General features: G+C 48.0%; 1 protein-coding gene across 1 annotated transcript in view; it reads right to left on the bottom strand.

The window, feature by feature from the left end:
* Window positions 1-16359, bottom strand: part of LOC144139242 (uncharacterized) — a 43841-nt gene extending 27482 nt beyond the window's left edge. Inside the window, exon 1 of the mRNA XM_077671659.1 lies at window positions 16276-16359. Within this exon, the coding sequence (XP_077527785.1) occupies window positions 16276-16350 (75 nt within the window). The 5' untranslated portion in view covers window positions 16351-16359. The remainder of the gene's footprint in view (window positions 1-16275) is intronic.
* Between the last annotated feature and the right edge of the window lie 526 nt (window positions 16360-16885).

Raw genomic sequence — 16885 nt, 5'->3', positions numbered from 1 at the left:
CGTAGGCGGGGCGCGCAGCGAGACGAATGCAAGAAGTCGCGCATATACGATTGGCGACATCGCTCGCTAACCGCAGTTCTGGTGCTCGGTAGGTAATTTCTTTGTTATTTTAGCGCATTTTAAGCGCACACAACCACGGTAACCTACGTATTTGTACTTCCTCGATCCTCAAACCGATCAGCTCGCTAGGCCTTTCTCGCATGACAAGCCTTGCTTGGGTGACGCTGCCAGGGGAGGAACACTCCTCCATTAGTTCACGAAAGGGGGAAATCTTCCTCCACTCCTAGGGGTAGAAACGCGCTCCTCCCTCTTAAAGGCAGAATCTTTCTACCTCTTAGGGAGAAATATATGATACATTCCTGTTCCACCCTTAAGGGAGAAACTACCACACCCTTTTTGCTTAGAGTGTGTCTGCACCTTCACTTACATTTTCACAATACTTTGGGCCCGTTATAGCAACAATAATCTACCAACTTTCCCAAACCACCAGTGTGATCAGCTGCGAGTCTCTAATGCATATATAGCTCTGACGCTTCGATATATCTAGAAGCATCAGCTTCATAAGTACTTGCTGCACATTGAACGAGGAGTGGGTGCATAGGTCATTTGTAAATTTAAGTGAGAAGGCAGCAAGCAAAGTTCCGAAACATCCGCTCTAAACATGCCTTTTCGGGAGTCGGAAAATGAGATTAGGCGACGAAGCTCCCAACTTTACCTACGCAGGCAACGATCACCGTTACGCACGACGACCTGAACAGCTCTCTTTTCCTAATCTCCTTTCATTTCAGGTAAATTTGTTCGGAATGACTTTGAAATGACCAGCTCCGTAGTTGCTATATGCGCGCAGATGGAAGGAGACCAAGTATTATTAGCACCCTTCGCAACTGCACTGTATTCACGATGTTCCGAAGCTCTATTTATTCAACATTAATTGGCGGCAATGGTACTCTGGGCAAGGATTATTAAAAAAAAAAAAAAAAAACACTACCCGCCACCTACTCCGATATCTTAGCGCACTATCGCCACACCCGCCGAGAATACCCCCCTCCACACCCTGCACTCACCAACGAAGAATCCCGCATCTGGCGACGTCTCCAAACAAATACATTCTACAACGGCACCATCCTGTCTCATATCTCCCCCAGCCGTTTCACCTGCAACTGCCCTGACTGCCACACCTCAGCCTCAACCCCCCACCTCGCATTCTTCTGCCCACACCACCCCTCCCCACTCCCCTCACCTACTCCCGAGCAGTGGGAATGCGCGCTGACCAGCTCGGACCTGCAGGACCAGCAAAACCTGATCCAGCGGGCCACCCGAGCAGCGACAGCACGCGGCTACCTGGACCAAGGCGGCCGCCCATCTGCTCTAAATATGTAAAATAAACGTTTGTTCCTCCTCCTCCTCAATGTATACAACGCAAAATCTGTATAATAGACACTATGTGGGGACCACACTTCTTGCCTTTAGTAGTTTATTGTTAAACACTTACAAGTTTGTTGTAGTTGCAAACGCACTCCAATTTTAGTTCGATGAAAAGCTGGAAACCAAAGACACTTGTGTACAAAAATTGACAAAAAAGCTGCGAGCAAGTGTTACTGAAATGAATTTTGTGAAGTATAACATATAGAGCTGTTCGCTGCTTCTGAGTTAAGGTATTTACAATGCCCCCATCTACGTGAAGTTTTGCATGGTTCTTTAGATTATTACCATTGGGTATATTTGATATATTCCTTTAGGATAGGTGTATGAAATTCTGCTTAAGGCTGTTGACGGCAGGCACATTGAGCCATTGAACCAACTGCGTCGAAGCATTTTCGAGAGCTTTTTTAAGGCACAAATGAAAGCATTGCTAACATTACACCTTGATGACATTTGGCATGTTCGTGGACTTTTTGGGGCACTTGAAAGTTTCCAATTTCGCCAAAGGAGAAGGGTGCATTGGATTCGAAGTTTCCTGGGTTGCTTTATATCAAAGAGGCTGTCGTCAGCGCGGACGCAGAAGTGACGAAATCCTCCGTAAGCACCTAACTCGTACTGAGGAAATTTGACGCAAGCCCAAAAGCGTTGGCACGTCAGACAACCTTAAGTACAAAAAGTAAAAAAAAAGCTAACAAAATTTATTCACGAATTAAAAACATGATATGACTACTATTATCTCAGAACAAGAAATGTAATTGAATTTGAAATTGTTTATTGCGAAGCTTTCACAGCTACAGAATACAAAATAACAGCGTCTGGCTCCTTCGGCTAGTTTTACGTCAGCAGCTGTTCTTAGGTGAGCCCTAGGTATGTTTGGCAGGTTTGTGTTCCGTCGATTTCGTATAGGGGTGTGTTTAGGTACTTTTATGACTTGTGTAGGAATAAATAGTGCCTTTGGAATGGTGACGTAAGAATTTTTGTGACGATAGTTGCTAACGCTACCCACCCACCGTCAGCAAACCCCGCCTAGTGCAATTCAATAAACACTGCTGCCTTCTCCCGCCATTCCGGAATCCCTTCAAGCCGTTTATACTGCGCGAACTTTTCATTTGTCCTCATCCGGTCTCGTTTCGTCTTGGTTATCCGTTCCGCACCGCCACCTCGGCCGCGCCGGGTGCTTGCGGAGCAGCCTTCACGCAAGCGCAGTCGGCAGTTGACTACGCTCCACAAATTGCCCTCCCATTTCGTGCGCTTTTCGCCCCGGTTCTTGGAAGCGGCATCCCGTGCGGGCGAGCACATACGCGGCCGCAACAACGCACTCAAGCGCTCTCGGCCGACGTCCGTTTCCCCCACACAATTTTGCACAGCTCGGCCACTCTCTAATCACTTGGCCGAGAAGGAAGTTCGAATGCCGCTTCACTGCGCGGGCTTCTGACTCTATTGCCACGCAATTTTCACTAAAAGGATGGCACCAGGCATAAACAATGAGATTTAAAAAAAAAAACAATAAATTCGCTACTTTGTGTTCGCTTCGGGCCCCTTCTATCATCAAGCTTCTCGCAGTAATAACCAAATGGTTCTACAACTGCGCACAGTATGAAGAAGGGATACCGCACGTCGTGTGTACACTGAAAGGACGCTGCAAGTGTAATTTCCAACCCTCACTGCACTCCGTTTTGCCGACCTCTTCGCCACCTCACGTGAAGCTTGAAGTGCACTTCTCCATACAGTGCGCCCATTCGCGCTTGGTCCTCCCCTGTTATGCTCAAGGAGGCGTGGCAGATTGACCACGTTTCCACTCTTTCTGTGCACCCTTTCTCGGCGGCAAGATATATTCATCAGCTTGGCATGACATCGCCAATAGTGGCCCAGAAAGGCGGAACTCCCATTTGGCGAGAAACAAGCGCTTTTCGAGCGGAAGGCGGAGCTTTTCGCGTCGTACGCTGAGTTCACGTTACTTCGGTTGTTGTGCACTGAATCGGGGAAGGACTTCCGGGTTTTATTGCGGCTGAATTGTTTGCGTTGCGCGGAACATGCGGTGGACTTGCAGATGGGGAGAGATGCAGAGAAATAAGATGCGGTGCCGTCAGTGAGCGCTCTAAACGAAAAAAAAAAGGGCAGGCAGGAACGTAGAAAAGACGCGGATGTCGGCGATTTTCGTAAACAGGCGTGAAGATAAGGGGACGGTTTATTGCAGTGCGGCGGAGTCGCAAACTGAGCGCTGCTGCCACCTGTATTTCCTGTCTACTTCCACTGAAAATGCCCGTAGTGCGACGGTGAGTGATGTTGAGCGCACGGCGTACACGACCCTCGGAAAGCAAAGTGCCAAGCGCAGGACTGGCACAGTATAACAGAAAAAGGAAAACGGGAGAAAAACGAAACGTGATAGCGAAAAGACCTGGGCTTGGCGGAACTGAGCGTTCGGCGAGATTTGGACAGGCGGGGGTGATGTTCAGCGCTTCGCAAGGCTGTATACAGTGCTTGTTCCGAGCACGAACAACAGTTTAGCGAATTTTTTTTTCGGTACGTACATACGAACGTTTGCCCCTGAGTCTGTGCACCTCAACCTTGTCCTCAAGGTTGATTGATTTGATTGACAATCAAATCAATCGACCTTGTCCGCTCCGGCCAAGGCGTAGCGAACAAGACCAAAAATCAGTGTTAGACTGTGGAGGACGAGATAGGCTACTGCCCAAGGTTTTGGTGAATTTCACTTACGCCACTGGCATGTACTTTCCTGGGAAGAAAAAAATTATGTTCGAATGGTGACGTATGCCTGGTCCAAGTAAAAATATCTCCCCGCCCATTGGTGAGTTGACAGTGGAGAGGCGCTCAAACAACCGTGCACCATCACCTCATGCCTTACTTGGTTTACAAAGACTGCGTGGGCATGACGCAGACCCACTTAGAAGTCACAACCTGCGCTGTTGCAGGTGGCTGCCGTGTGGCACTCATGGAGATAGTCATACAGACCGCTTCTCTGCATGCAGATTCTAGGAGGATAACAAAAATAAGCTGCGATTTTTAGTCTCGGAGCTCAACCGTGTACGCTATGAGCAGCGCGTCCAATATCTTTGGCTGAACATCGGATATTTACTTGCGCATTTCACGCTTCGATCCAAAGGGCCGCTGGTTTTATAACTCGAACCATAAACGCTGGCTTGCTGTTTTCACACGCTCGAAGCAGTGTAACAGCTCACCCGTCCCCCAGGGGCCAAACGTGTGCGCCACTAGCCCACAGAGAGGGCACAGAAAATACAGCCTCAGTATTGTATGGACTGCGTTTGCTTTTCCGCGCGGAGCAAAATGGTGTAGAGTTTTGACAGTCGCGGTAGACCGGACAGGTTAGGGAACCGACCTTAAAAAAAAAAAATCAAAGCTCCTTTTTTAAGAGAAAGATGGTGAAAGCGAGACGCTTTTTCGCATGCAACCCGAGTCAAAGTCAAAGTCCATGCTCCAAACTGCTTCGACTGTTTCGGAATGGCGCAATCGGACAGACGTCGGCTTCATAACGCGAGGCCCCCAGGTTCGATTCCGGCCTCGGGAAGTGTTTTTTTTCTTGAGGCGCATGATGTGCTTTTGCGGAAACCCATTGTTTAAGTTGGCTTTTCTGCAGTGCGTTTTGGCGTCACGGTGGACGGTACAAGGAAGGCATAGAAAGCTTCGCTTTAAAAGCAATTGTGCATTGTACGAACTCGTACATAATCGGCATGAGGTTAAGGGGTCCTGCAACACTGCCGATAAAACCTTTCCTTTTTGCCTACGTGCCTGGAATCAATGCGAAGGCTATAGTTATCGCCAGCACAGATCGGCACTGCGTGTTTGCTCACCGCAGTAGATACGCCTTCCAGTTTCTGCTTTGCCTTTCTTGGGATTTCTTTTAAAGGGGCAATGAAGTGATCTGTAAACATTGCGGGATTACTAGCGCAAATTTTAGTCTGGAGTCTTTGTGGGCCATGTTTCGACCATCCTCGCTGCGTTTGCGCGACTACTCTGTGGAGAAATCAATTCGAAAATGCTGTCCTCCTCTCTGCATCCTCCTTTCCGATTTCATATGACGTTTCGTATGACACTCAAACTAGGTGGCTTGGCTTGACTGCGCTACTGCACGGCTCGCCGACGCTCCGACAGAATAAGTCGGCCCAGCGTCTAGTCGGCCGGCCGCCGGTGGGTCGTCGCGATTTGTTCGCTCAGTTGAAACTAGTCACGACACATTTGTGCCTGGAAGAAGGTGCCTTTAGTTTGTTAGTTTGTAGACTATCAAGCTATAAGCCTAAGTAGCTCCACACAAGCGCTCATGAGACGCTTCGCTGACTGCTACGCTGGTAGAAAAATCTAAGGCCAATTAAAGGCGGGAGAAGAGTTAGTGAAGCTAGCATAGGTAGTAGGAAATTAAAATCAACCTAAACTTTTATGTATAGCGTAAAACCAAGGTGTGGTAGGCACGTTTCGCGCTGGGTGAACTAGCATAGCGGCCAGCAGCAGAGCCACACATTTGCGATCGCTTTCCTGCCGGAATGCAGTCGCTGGAGATGAGATATTTGGGGAAATTTGGGGGACGCTTACTGCATGAGCGTTATTCAAGAGATAGTTATAGAAGGTGCTTGGAATGCCAAAACTAAATAAAAATGTAAACATGCTATATACTTTATATTTAGGTTTGTTCGTTTTCGGGTAAAACCCGATTTTTACGCCCCGAACGTGTTTCAGGAGAATCAGGAGAGATTTTTCCCCAAATGGACCGTTTCAAAGTATCGATCTGCACAATTGTGGGCTGACGGTTTGCCGTTCTCGATCACCGCTTGCTGGAAGCAATCCCCACAAACACAGCTTCCGAACTCATTGAGTATCGGCATGACTCTATCGCTCGCTACCCGAGGCTGGCAAATGCTGCACTGATATTGCTGTGCCTAGCTAGCAGAAGCTGTGATGTCGAGAGAACTTTCTCCCGGCTGAGCTACGTTCAAAGATTGGACAGGTCTCCAACGGATACCGACATGTTGGGATTGCAGATGATAATGTATGTAAACAAGGATGCGTAAAAAATCGATGACCAACTTTTCGTGAATATTTTTTTTTTTTCATTTCTTAGAAGTTATCTATACTCTTTACTGTCATCATTACTATTCAGTTCCAAACAAACGCCAAATTTCGGAGAGTATTTGCTAGAAAAAACCCTGATGTCCCCTCGATTACCAGCTCGAAACAAACACCAATTCTAACGCATGAGAGAGAAGCTAGTGACACCTTCTGATCAAATAAACTTAGGGTATTACATAGCACATCTGCAAGTTTAACCCCAAAAGGTATGAGTTTCGGAATCATTTCACAAAAAAAACCCTATTTCTCCGGGATCATAAGTTCGAGAAATAACACCAGATTTTTACCCCCGATTTAAAAAAAAAAACAATACAAGACCCGAAAACCAACAACCTTAAAATAGTTTCCATTCATGCCAGCGCTAGATAATGGCTGAGTGGTCTGGAGCAGTAGGTCCGTTGTTTTGCAATTCGTAAGTTAGAATCCCCGATAGCGCAGGCACAGTCCCGAATCAGCCGACCATTGGCCTGGTGCGAACATCGCCTCTTACGATACAGGCACGATCCAGCCAAGCTCCGATTGGGAGAGGGGGGGGGGGGGGGGGGGGGGGAAGCGCACGGAATTTAATCGTCTCCGGTGATGCGGAAGGCGTTCATTCCCTGAGTACGCTTCGGCTAGTGATTGTTACGATTCCGAGGCATGCTGGTAGGCTTATCTGACGCATTTTACAGCCGACAACACGGCAGAAGCACGGTATATATGCCGATTACTGAGAAATCGAGAATGCCCAGCCAACGATAACATCGAATGCCAAGCATACTGTTTCACAGAACCGAAACCGCAACTGGTTTGAATTCTAATCTTGGACATCTGCCAATCACAGTATAGCGCCTCGTATGGGCGTCACTGCATTAGTTGGTGCGGCCGCCGCAGACCACGCATGGTAGTTTTTCTTCGTTCAGGCTTTACAAAGTAAATATCAACTTATAGAACGAATAAACGATGAAAAGGGTGTTTATTTGGGCCAGTCTACGCAATGCAAGCAAAAACAGAAGCTTGACAAATTCACTTCAGTGTCCCTTTAAAGTGGCCATCGCATGCGTTCACTGCTGCAACTGAAGGGAAGCGGGTCAATAGCTGGTGACGCCACTCGAGCGCACAAACAATTACCAAACTGAAAAAGAGAGGGCAATGTTTTGAGCAAGTTTCTAGCTTATCTTATGGGTGCAGAGCAGTAACATATTTGGCTGCGGTACTTTTGGCCCCCTGATCTCAGCACTGGATGCACTGGTTGACGCGTTCAGTACTTCAAATTTTGGAAAAAGTTGAAAAAGAGTTAATCCGCCAGATTTAGGGGAAATCCCCACGGTGGAGTAAGTTTCTGCGAAGGGAAGTTTGACATCCACCTCAATGCAGCTGTATGGCTGCATTGAGGTGGATGTCTAACTGCCCTAGATAGGTGGTGGTCCCGGGTTCAAATCCTGGATCAGGACGATTTTTTCTTCAACTGCAAAGTTTTTGAGAAAGCTGTACAGCTTTACTTCGCAGCCGTACGGATGCATTAAGGGGGATGTCAAATTTTCCTTCGTTGAAAAAAATGTTCCAGGGTCGATTCCTTTAAGTATTGATCTTTCAGCAGCCGATAGAGGGTGTGGAGGCAGAAAAACAGCACTTCTTCGGATTCAAGAATTCGTAGAAGAGAGTATTTTCGCAGGTCCGGAGGACGCAAACGACGGGCCCACCATCAGGAAATTGGCAGTAATGTGAGAGCAATGAAACCCAACGACGCGGGTTCGATTCCCGGCCGCTTTTCTGATGGAGGCGAAAAGCAAAAAACGCCCGCGTGTTCTGGATTTCGGCGCACGTTAAAGATTCCCACGTGGTCAAAATTAAGCCTGAGCCCTCCACTACGGCGCACCTCATCGCCTGCGTTGCGGGCGCGTTAAACCCCCCAATCAATCGAGAGTAGTGAGAAGTGTTGCAGGCTCTGTGGCAAATTTCCAAACGCGCTTTGTTGTACGCTCACCCTTCGCATAATGCTGGTCATTGATAAATGTCTATAGCAGCCAGCTTGCCACTTGCATATGCACAGGACTCAGCTCTTCCTTCTGAATGCGAACGAGTGGGCTAAGTTTCTCACCTATAGTACGAAATAAAAAGCGGCGTTGTGCAGCGTTTCACCACGAGGTTCGAGCTTTGTTGAGGAGTTCATTCACTATGGAGAAGAAAAAAACATCTCTTTTCTCCTTTCTTTCGCCCGCACATGTTTCCACTCCCCGCAGGTTTGAGCGCCCTCGTTATAGCGCCCTTCGGCGCACAGACAAAGTCGCGTCCAGGAGGAGCATGCTCGGCTGTGCGCGTAATTGGCTCGACCATCTGCAAGGCTCCATAGTGTTATTCCGGGAGCAACGTAGTTCACTAGGATGAAGCCGTTACAGCCATTAGAACACTTGGATATGACTATAAAATAAAATAAAATAGCCTGAAATATAAGACTGTTCCGGCGGAATTTTAACAGTAGCGATTAATAGAGGACCAGTGAAAGGCTAGCGCTTCTTTTGAAACCTCCGCTTAGATTGTGGAGGCCAAGCGTGCTTTTGGTGATTTTTTTAGATTAAAAAAGTTTTAGAGCCTGCATAGTGTTGTAGCTTGAGTGAATTAGCGTGCGTTCTTGTTGATGCAAATACCCGTTAATAACCTCCGACACGTGACTGATCAGAGCAAGTTCCGGCAGCCATGCGAATATAGCCTCGATTTTATTTGAAACGTGCGAATGGAGGCGAAGAGCAATAACACCCGCGTGTACGACATTTCGGCGCACATTAAAGATCCCCAGGTGGTCAAAATTAATCCGGAGCCCTCCACTACGGTGCGCCTCATCGCCTGCGTTGCGTCGGCGCGTTAAACCCTACAATCAATCAATTTGAATCGTGCGCGCACTCAGAAGTTATGGGCTGTCGGTTACTTCAAGGGTCTACGCCGCTCCGTTTGAGCGCGATGTGGGAGCGCATCATTTGTTTGGAGGGAAGCTCGCAGGGGCCTTGCGCACACACATCGCATCGTATCGAAGCGTTTTTCTTCAAGCATAACCGATATGAAACGAACAGAGCAATTACACGGCAAGGCTTGCGTTACTAAATTTCAGAGGGCGCAGCCCGGATGAATTGCTCTGTTATCACGGTGGATGAGCGTCCCAGGAAGCTGGTGCTGCCAGATACGTATGTATATGCCATCAAATTCCTTTTTATACGTGTTGAAGATCTTCAAAAATGAATCAACAGAAAAGCGCGGCTCATTCTGTTACGAGAGCACCCCAACTGGCCGCAAAACTAGTCCTTCAAGTTCAATGTCAAGGCGACGTTGCCTTTCTCTCGTCTTTCCCCCGAGTTCCCGTGAAAGTTGCCGCCTCATTGTGTCCGCAGAGGTATACACGCACAAACACGAGCTCGTGGCCGTGATCCTCGGCGTACGCTCTTCAGCGCTCGTGCGCTCTTATTCAGGGCCAACCATCCTTGCACGCGAAACTTGGCTCCAAAGCACACAATGGGGCACAAGTAGGGCCACGTCGAATGTCCCATCTGCACAGTCGAGATACGTGTGCGGTGTACCTCTTCAAAGACGTGTCGAAGCGGGCGGTCACAAGGCGCGCGTGTACTGTCTAACGCCCCATTAATGAGCCCGGCCGTCTGACGTCCAGGGGACGAGCCGCGCGCAAGAGTCAAGCGCCGGCGACAATGGACGCCTCCTCCCGAACCATCCAGGCACAAACTAGCGTGCTCCTCGCCGCGTGATCCCCACCGGGTCCCGGTGAATCACAATAAGGATGCGTGCGGACTTAGAGGTCTTCATTTCCATAACCATGGCTGGTGCTACTCCGAATTCGCGAGCGCATGCGTAACCTCTGCTGCCCTGTTACCCACTTTGCCAGGGTCACGCTGCATTTGGAAGCGAGAGGCTGAGGGAAACCGGGGAGAGGGGAGAAGACCTCGACTGATTGAAATGAAGTTTTCACGCTCTGTGTTCGCGTTCATTGAGATGACTGCGTAGAAAGACGACTGAAAGAAAAAAAGAGAGAAAAAGTGGCGCGGAACTGCAAAGGCGTAACAAAGACGAAACACTTCCGACGCATTCTTGGCTCCCCCCTGCAGTCAGTGCGCAAGGTCGTTTTGGGAAGCGTGGCACACTTAGAACTAAATTAGCATGCGCTCTTGCTGCGTTCAGACTTTGTATGCCCGAATGGGGGAATAGCAGCGGAAAAGTACTCACTGCGCACTTCCCTCCCGCGGTGAGAGCCGCTGTTATTATCTCGGCGAGTTATAGAATCGCATCCCAGGCGTTGCGGCGCTCTTAATAAGCGTGCGGGTCGAATGCCGCGCGGCTCGTGTGAATGAATTGGCTATTTGCGTTGGTCTCTGTCCCTCCACAAAAGTGGAAGGAAAACGAGGCCCGATTGTATAATGAGGCGGCAAACGCCGTTGTCCGCTTCGTCTGCACCCTCCCCCCCCCCTCACTCCCCCCCCCCCCGAGAAAAAAAAACCTCGCTATGTTGTAAACGACTGCTTTCTTCACCTATTCTCCCGCTTTTCTTTCTTTTCTTGTTTGCAGCCGATGTGGGATGCCGCTCGTTCGTTGAGCCCGTGCATTCACACACATCGGCGCGAGAATAAGTATGAACGCACAGACACGGCTTCCGAATTTTATTCGAACGCTTGGAATATTTTTGAACGCATCCCAGGAACTAGCCAGTTCGTTCCCGGACCAGGCCTCTGTACTTCTCGATTTCATTAAAACATTATTTTTGCAGCGAAGCTGTTTAGCAAATCGTAATTCTGCCTGTCCGCAGTTAAAACACCAAGATAATGTCGAGCGCGCGCACGTGAGCGCGTGCCTCGCGGCGGCCGCCCGGCTGTTAAAAAAAACCAAGAAAATGCCGAGCGCTGATCAGTGCGTGCCTCGTGGCGACCGCCCAGCGTCGCCACGCACGTTTTTCAAGCCAAGCATACCCACTTAGGGAGATGAGCCAAATTGGCAAAAAAAAAAAAAAGAAAGAAAGAAAAGAAAACACTCCAGAGTTCACCGTAATCATGGCCACACTTGCTCGGAACGATAAAGACACGTCATAGCGTACACCCCTCCAAGGTGATGTCCAATGGTTATCACTTCCAACAACGAAAAGAAAGAAGGAAGCTCACACTTATAGCAACAAGGATGGAGTAAAGGACTGCGGCAGCGAAGAAGCACATAGGCTGCAATCATAGTCGTGAAGGTTGCGTACAGATTCGCTACCTTCAAGTCTTACGCGTTAGGGTGAACTTCTTTTTTAAGTGCGAATGCACTTTATAAGCGACCCCGAGCCTTCCGCCGTCCGCATAGCAACAGCTGAGGGTGCGCGCGCTCTTCGTCTTCCTTAGCAACGGGGGGAGATGGGCGCGCGCTGCCTGGCCGCTGACATGGCACATACCCACGTGGGAGATTGGACAGGAATAAGTGCGAATACACTTCTTAAGCGAGCCTGAATCGTCGCGCTCGCACAGCGCCTCCTCTCCCCCCTCGCCTACTCTCCTAAAGCCCCTTTACTACTCTCCAGCTCGCAACACCCTCTCTCGGCGCGCCAGCCAGGCCACTACACTATATAAAAAAAAAAAACAGCATCCGGCGCAAGGTTTCGATCTGCGGACTTTGCGGCCGCAGCGCGACGCTCTACCGACTAAGCCACGAACGCTGCGTTGATATCAGTGTTAGTAACGCGCCTTATATCTTCAACGCATTCAAACTACGTCGTCAGCGGCGTGCGTTGGCGACTCAGCGGCGTTATAGCGGCCTGATAACTGCGTGGCGTACACGTGATACTACAAACCCGCTAGTTCTGCATTCTCTCACGTGACTGCGCCTCCTCTCCCTTCACTCCGGTCGGCGCTTCGCAGCTGCGGTGCGCTGCGGTGCGGTGCGCTCCTCCTCTCGAACATACACGTTAATTCACCAAGATTTCCGCAGAGGGACAAACGAGGCGTGTTAAGCCGAACGTGATCACGAGGGGGTGTTAATGTAACTAACGGGCAAAATGCCACCAAACTTCAACAAACTCCCCCTCATAGCATCACCCCGTGCTTCGCACTTCCTCATACTCCCCTTCGGGGAAATGCGGGGGAATTTTTTTTTTTGCAACTACTGCAGCCGGTATGCATCCGCTGGTCAGCTGCTTATTTCAACGGTGAATTTTAATTTCGTCGTAACTTTTTTTCTTTATCTCGTCTTTGCGATTATAATGCTGCAGTAGGGATTGTAGGTCCTGCGAGAGAAGTGAGTGTAAGTTCTTTTTCCATCCCCCTCATCATGCCTACATGATGAGCTTCAGCAAGCTTCAGTCCTCCTGTTGTATACAGCGTAGATAATGGATCGAGTTGATTGACGTATCTCCGGAAGAAAACTGCACCAAATAACAAGGATGGACGTGGCGAAGAGCTTCGAAGGTTCAGAGCGACCCTCCATGTATCGTCTGGTATGTTATTCGCCTCTTCGTCCTTCCTTGTTTTTTTTATTGCACAATTCCGTGCACCATCCGTTTTATTTGACGCATGACGAAATAGGGTCGTGTCAGGTAAAACATGGCATTTCTGACGTCTCAACCAGAGCGATTATTACGAAAACGGCTAAAGACGATACCTTCTGGCAGCTTTGTCGCGAAGAAAATATTGAAGGCCACAAAATTGGTCTGCAGATTCATTTTACAAATGCAATCGTGACGAGAAAAAATTCGCGCTAGATAGTGATATGTCGGTCATGCACGCGCGAACATGGCCGTATCGGTTACAGGCATGATTGTTGAGGCGCTGGTCAGAAAACTGGGCGTTGCTTTAAGGTTAGTTTTTGCTTTAAAGTTGGCTCCACTGCAAAGCGCTGACAATAAAACTCAGGTTAGGGGCATGCGAACATGACATTGGGTAAAGTTGGCTATGATTATGGTGAGCTTTTAGTTTTAAAGTTAACTTTGCTGCAAAACACACTGTGTTTATGAACACAACCCCAAAAATGCCGACGGAAGTGCCATTGAGCACTTTCACTGAGAAAAGCGCTGAATCAGGCTTAAAATACGATACATTGTAACAAGATTGGACGTAACCCACGACATAAGCCAAAACTGCGCAGCAGTGTTGCGTTAGATGGCCTACAAACGGTGAACAACATCCTTTAAATTTAAGTGATGGCCTACGAAAACTAGCTTAGATGTGTGTTCTGCCTGTGCACGATTGTACCAAAGTCCCAAGAGCACAGACATCAAAGAAAATTAGCAGACGTATATGCCACCATGTGAACCAACATCCCATTGAAGTCATCATAAATTACAGATTTGAAGGGGCTTTCAGTAGAAACGTGGCGAAGGAGACCACTTGCCTCGAATATCTGTTCCGATGGCGCAGGCTTAAAGGCACGGTTTTCGTGGTGTTGCCCCTTATTAAATGACTATTACCTGTACTTGATAGGTCTTGGGTCTTAAAAGGTGCACGCTTAAAATAAAAAAAAAACTGTGGTTGATTCCTCTGTCATAGGAATCGGTTAAACCCGAAAGTGAAATGTGCAGCGAAATCTGCATCTGAGCATGATTTGCGGGTCGGCGGCTTTCGTGTGGGTGTGCTTGGCGAGCGACGTCCTGCTGGCGGGTTGTTCGGCAAAGGTATACTGGAGTCATTTCCGTGACCGATATGACGTCACTGAAATCTTGGTGTATCCCGGCATAAAACACTTTCGTGTTAAAATATAAAACCCGAAAACGAACAACCATAAGTATGACGTACTCTTTAGTACTAAAGGTTGCTTCTGCGCAAGAAGACCATGTGTCCCAGGGTGCACCCTTTACAGGCTGCTTGCTTCGTTGTACTGGTGCCATTTCCGGGACGGATATGACGTCAGTGAAATCTTGGTGCATCCCGGAATAAAACACTTTAGTCTTAAAAATGCGCCCACGCACTCCGTGTCGATGGGTAGTCGGTGAAGCTGTAACGTTCGGCACCGCCCGCACCGCCGCCTCTCCTTCTCGCCGTTGCTGCTTGTGCTGTGCTTCACGTATCTCGCTGTGCGCGCGCTCCGCTGCGAGAGAAATTCCTTTCCGCTTCTCCGATGCGTCGTACCCCTTACCAGTGTCTGTAGACGTGAGAGTGTAGCCACGTCGTCTATAAACCAAGCAAATCTGTCTCCATCACTTCTAACTCCTTTTTTTCTGTGGAGTTTTCTGCGTACACGGGCCGTCGGAGTTTCCTTCGCCAATTTATATGAAGCTACGCTTTAATAAAGATCGGCGCGTTTGCTTCACCACAACACACCTCAATGGCCAATCACAGTGATCAGGAGGACGAAGTAGGCCGATGACGAGGCTCGGCATACGATTCGTTCTCAAAAATGTTGTCTGGGCTGATAATTACGCAGAGAAATCATCATGCGGTGCTGTACGATATCAGAGATATGGGTTTGAAATCATATACGATGTGCCTTTTCAAATCTGTTTTTCGGATACCCATACCGACATTGGTCATTTAAGTGCACTGTGGGGAAGCAGACCCATAGACGTTTTTTTGGCGTGTAAATATACGGCTTATCACTATTTTGTTGTTTACAAAAAGGCAAACCTGAACTAATCAAAGAAGTACACATAGTATTTGTCCCTCACGCGCCGCGGTGGCTCAGTGGTCAAGGCGTTCTGCTGTGAGCCAAGGACGTGGGTTTAATCCCGGCCGCGGTGGCTGCTTTTCTGATGGAGGCGAAAAGCGAAAACTCTCGTTAGTCGAGATTTCGGCGCACGTGAAATATCCTCAGGGGATCAAAATTATTCCGGAGCTCTCCAGTACGGCGCACCTCATAGCCCAAGTGTAGCTTCGGCACGTTAAACACACAATCAATCAATCAATCAATCAATCAATCAATCAATCAATCAATCAATAAATCAATCAATCAATCAATCAATCAATCAATCAATCAATCAATCAATCAATCAATCAATCAATCAATCAATCAATAATATGTTCCCGGTTCGGCGACTTGAAAATGAAGCGAGGTTTTCACCCTCTTAAACTGAGAAGCTGTGAAGCCCTAATAAAACACCCAATGCGGACGTAGAAAAAGTGGTTTTGTCTTGACTATCGTTGCAAAGCTATGAATATTTATGCCTATATTCACTAAAAAAATGTTATAATTCGCGTGCACTAGAAGCCCCTTAATTTGGTGCTACGACTCAAACGGTTCCTACTAAATTTTTCAGTTTGGTTATTTCAATCCGTTCAAGAATACCCAAATAATGGATAATAATTGATAATTCGGGTATTCTTTCGCCGTCCCGTGGGGCCAAATTTCAGGAGAACGACCCGTACCAATATGTGTGCATATATGAATACCTATACACACTGCCCTGCCTAAATACAAAATGGAAGGCACAGCGTCAGATTTTTGCACAGCGTCAGATTTTTGCAAATAATCTTTGACGCAAAGTAAGCATGCACTTTCGTATAGTTGTACTGTTTAAATATTGCTACAAGGGATGGTTGGGGTATGGCCCAACATTTGGTATAAAACCGTCAAACAATTCCGAAAACATCTTCTCACACTATCGTGTAGTACAATGAGCATAAAATCTAATGTTGTCGTTCAAAGCTGTACAGTCCTTGTTACAACAAAGCGGCCCGTTGGAAATAAAATTTCCTATTTCTGCATCGGGTTCATTCATCGATGCTTCTGTATACAAGCCTTCGTATAATATAACCAATTCAGGGCGAAATTTTAGTTCACCCTGTTGAGATAGTATGAAACCGTGATAATTTGAATTACCTTGAGCTGCTGTTCGGTGAACGCCGTCCGCGCTTTCCGTGGTTTCTTGGAACATCGCAGCGACAGGGACGGCATGGAATCCTCGTCTGCGCAGAGAGAGCATGTACGTGGCTGTCAAAATGGGGGATGCTTGGCTCGGTGCTTAATAAACAATACTATGATAAAAACATCAGTATCTCAATACAGACGAGCATGTAATCAGTTATCAGCCCCACGGGGCGCAAAGAGAAAAACTCCGCCGACAAATCGGGAAGTGACCGCATTGTGCACAAGCATGGACGTACAAGCGAACTCGACGCTTCCTCCTGCTGAGTGACTCTTCATGGTGTGAGCTGTATGCTTTCATGGCCTTCGGAAGTACGGAGTAGTAGTCTAACCACACGCCTTTCCACGCGAATAAATTTTGCTGTATTTAAAGGTTCATTACTATATCGCTGCTAAACAACGTCGTGAGCTCTTAGGCACAGCCAGATTACAGTGCACACTGCAGTCTTATGGCTGCAGTGCCTAAACAGTGGCCTCTCGTACGTCGAAGATGATGATTCGTCCTAATCTCTTTGCTCTATAAACGTTTCCTGGAATTTTGTGTGCCCTTTGTTCCCTTGGTTTA

This window comes from Haemaphysalis longicornis, unplaced genomic scaffold (assembly GCF_048455015.1).
Source record: "Haemaphysalis longicornis isolate Haplotype H1 unplaced genomic scaffold, Haemaphysalis longicornis Haplotype H1 scaffold_1, whole genome shotgun sequence".
Taxonomy (NCBI): domain Eukaryota; kingdom Metazoa; phylum Arthropoda; class Arachnida; order Ixodida; family Ixodidae; genus Haemaphysalis; species Haemaphysalis longicornis.
The sequence above is the reverse complement of the archived record's forward strand: the minus strand, read 5'-3'. Positions and strand labels throughout refer to the sequence as shown.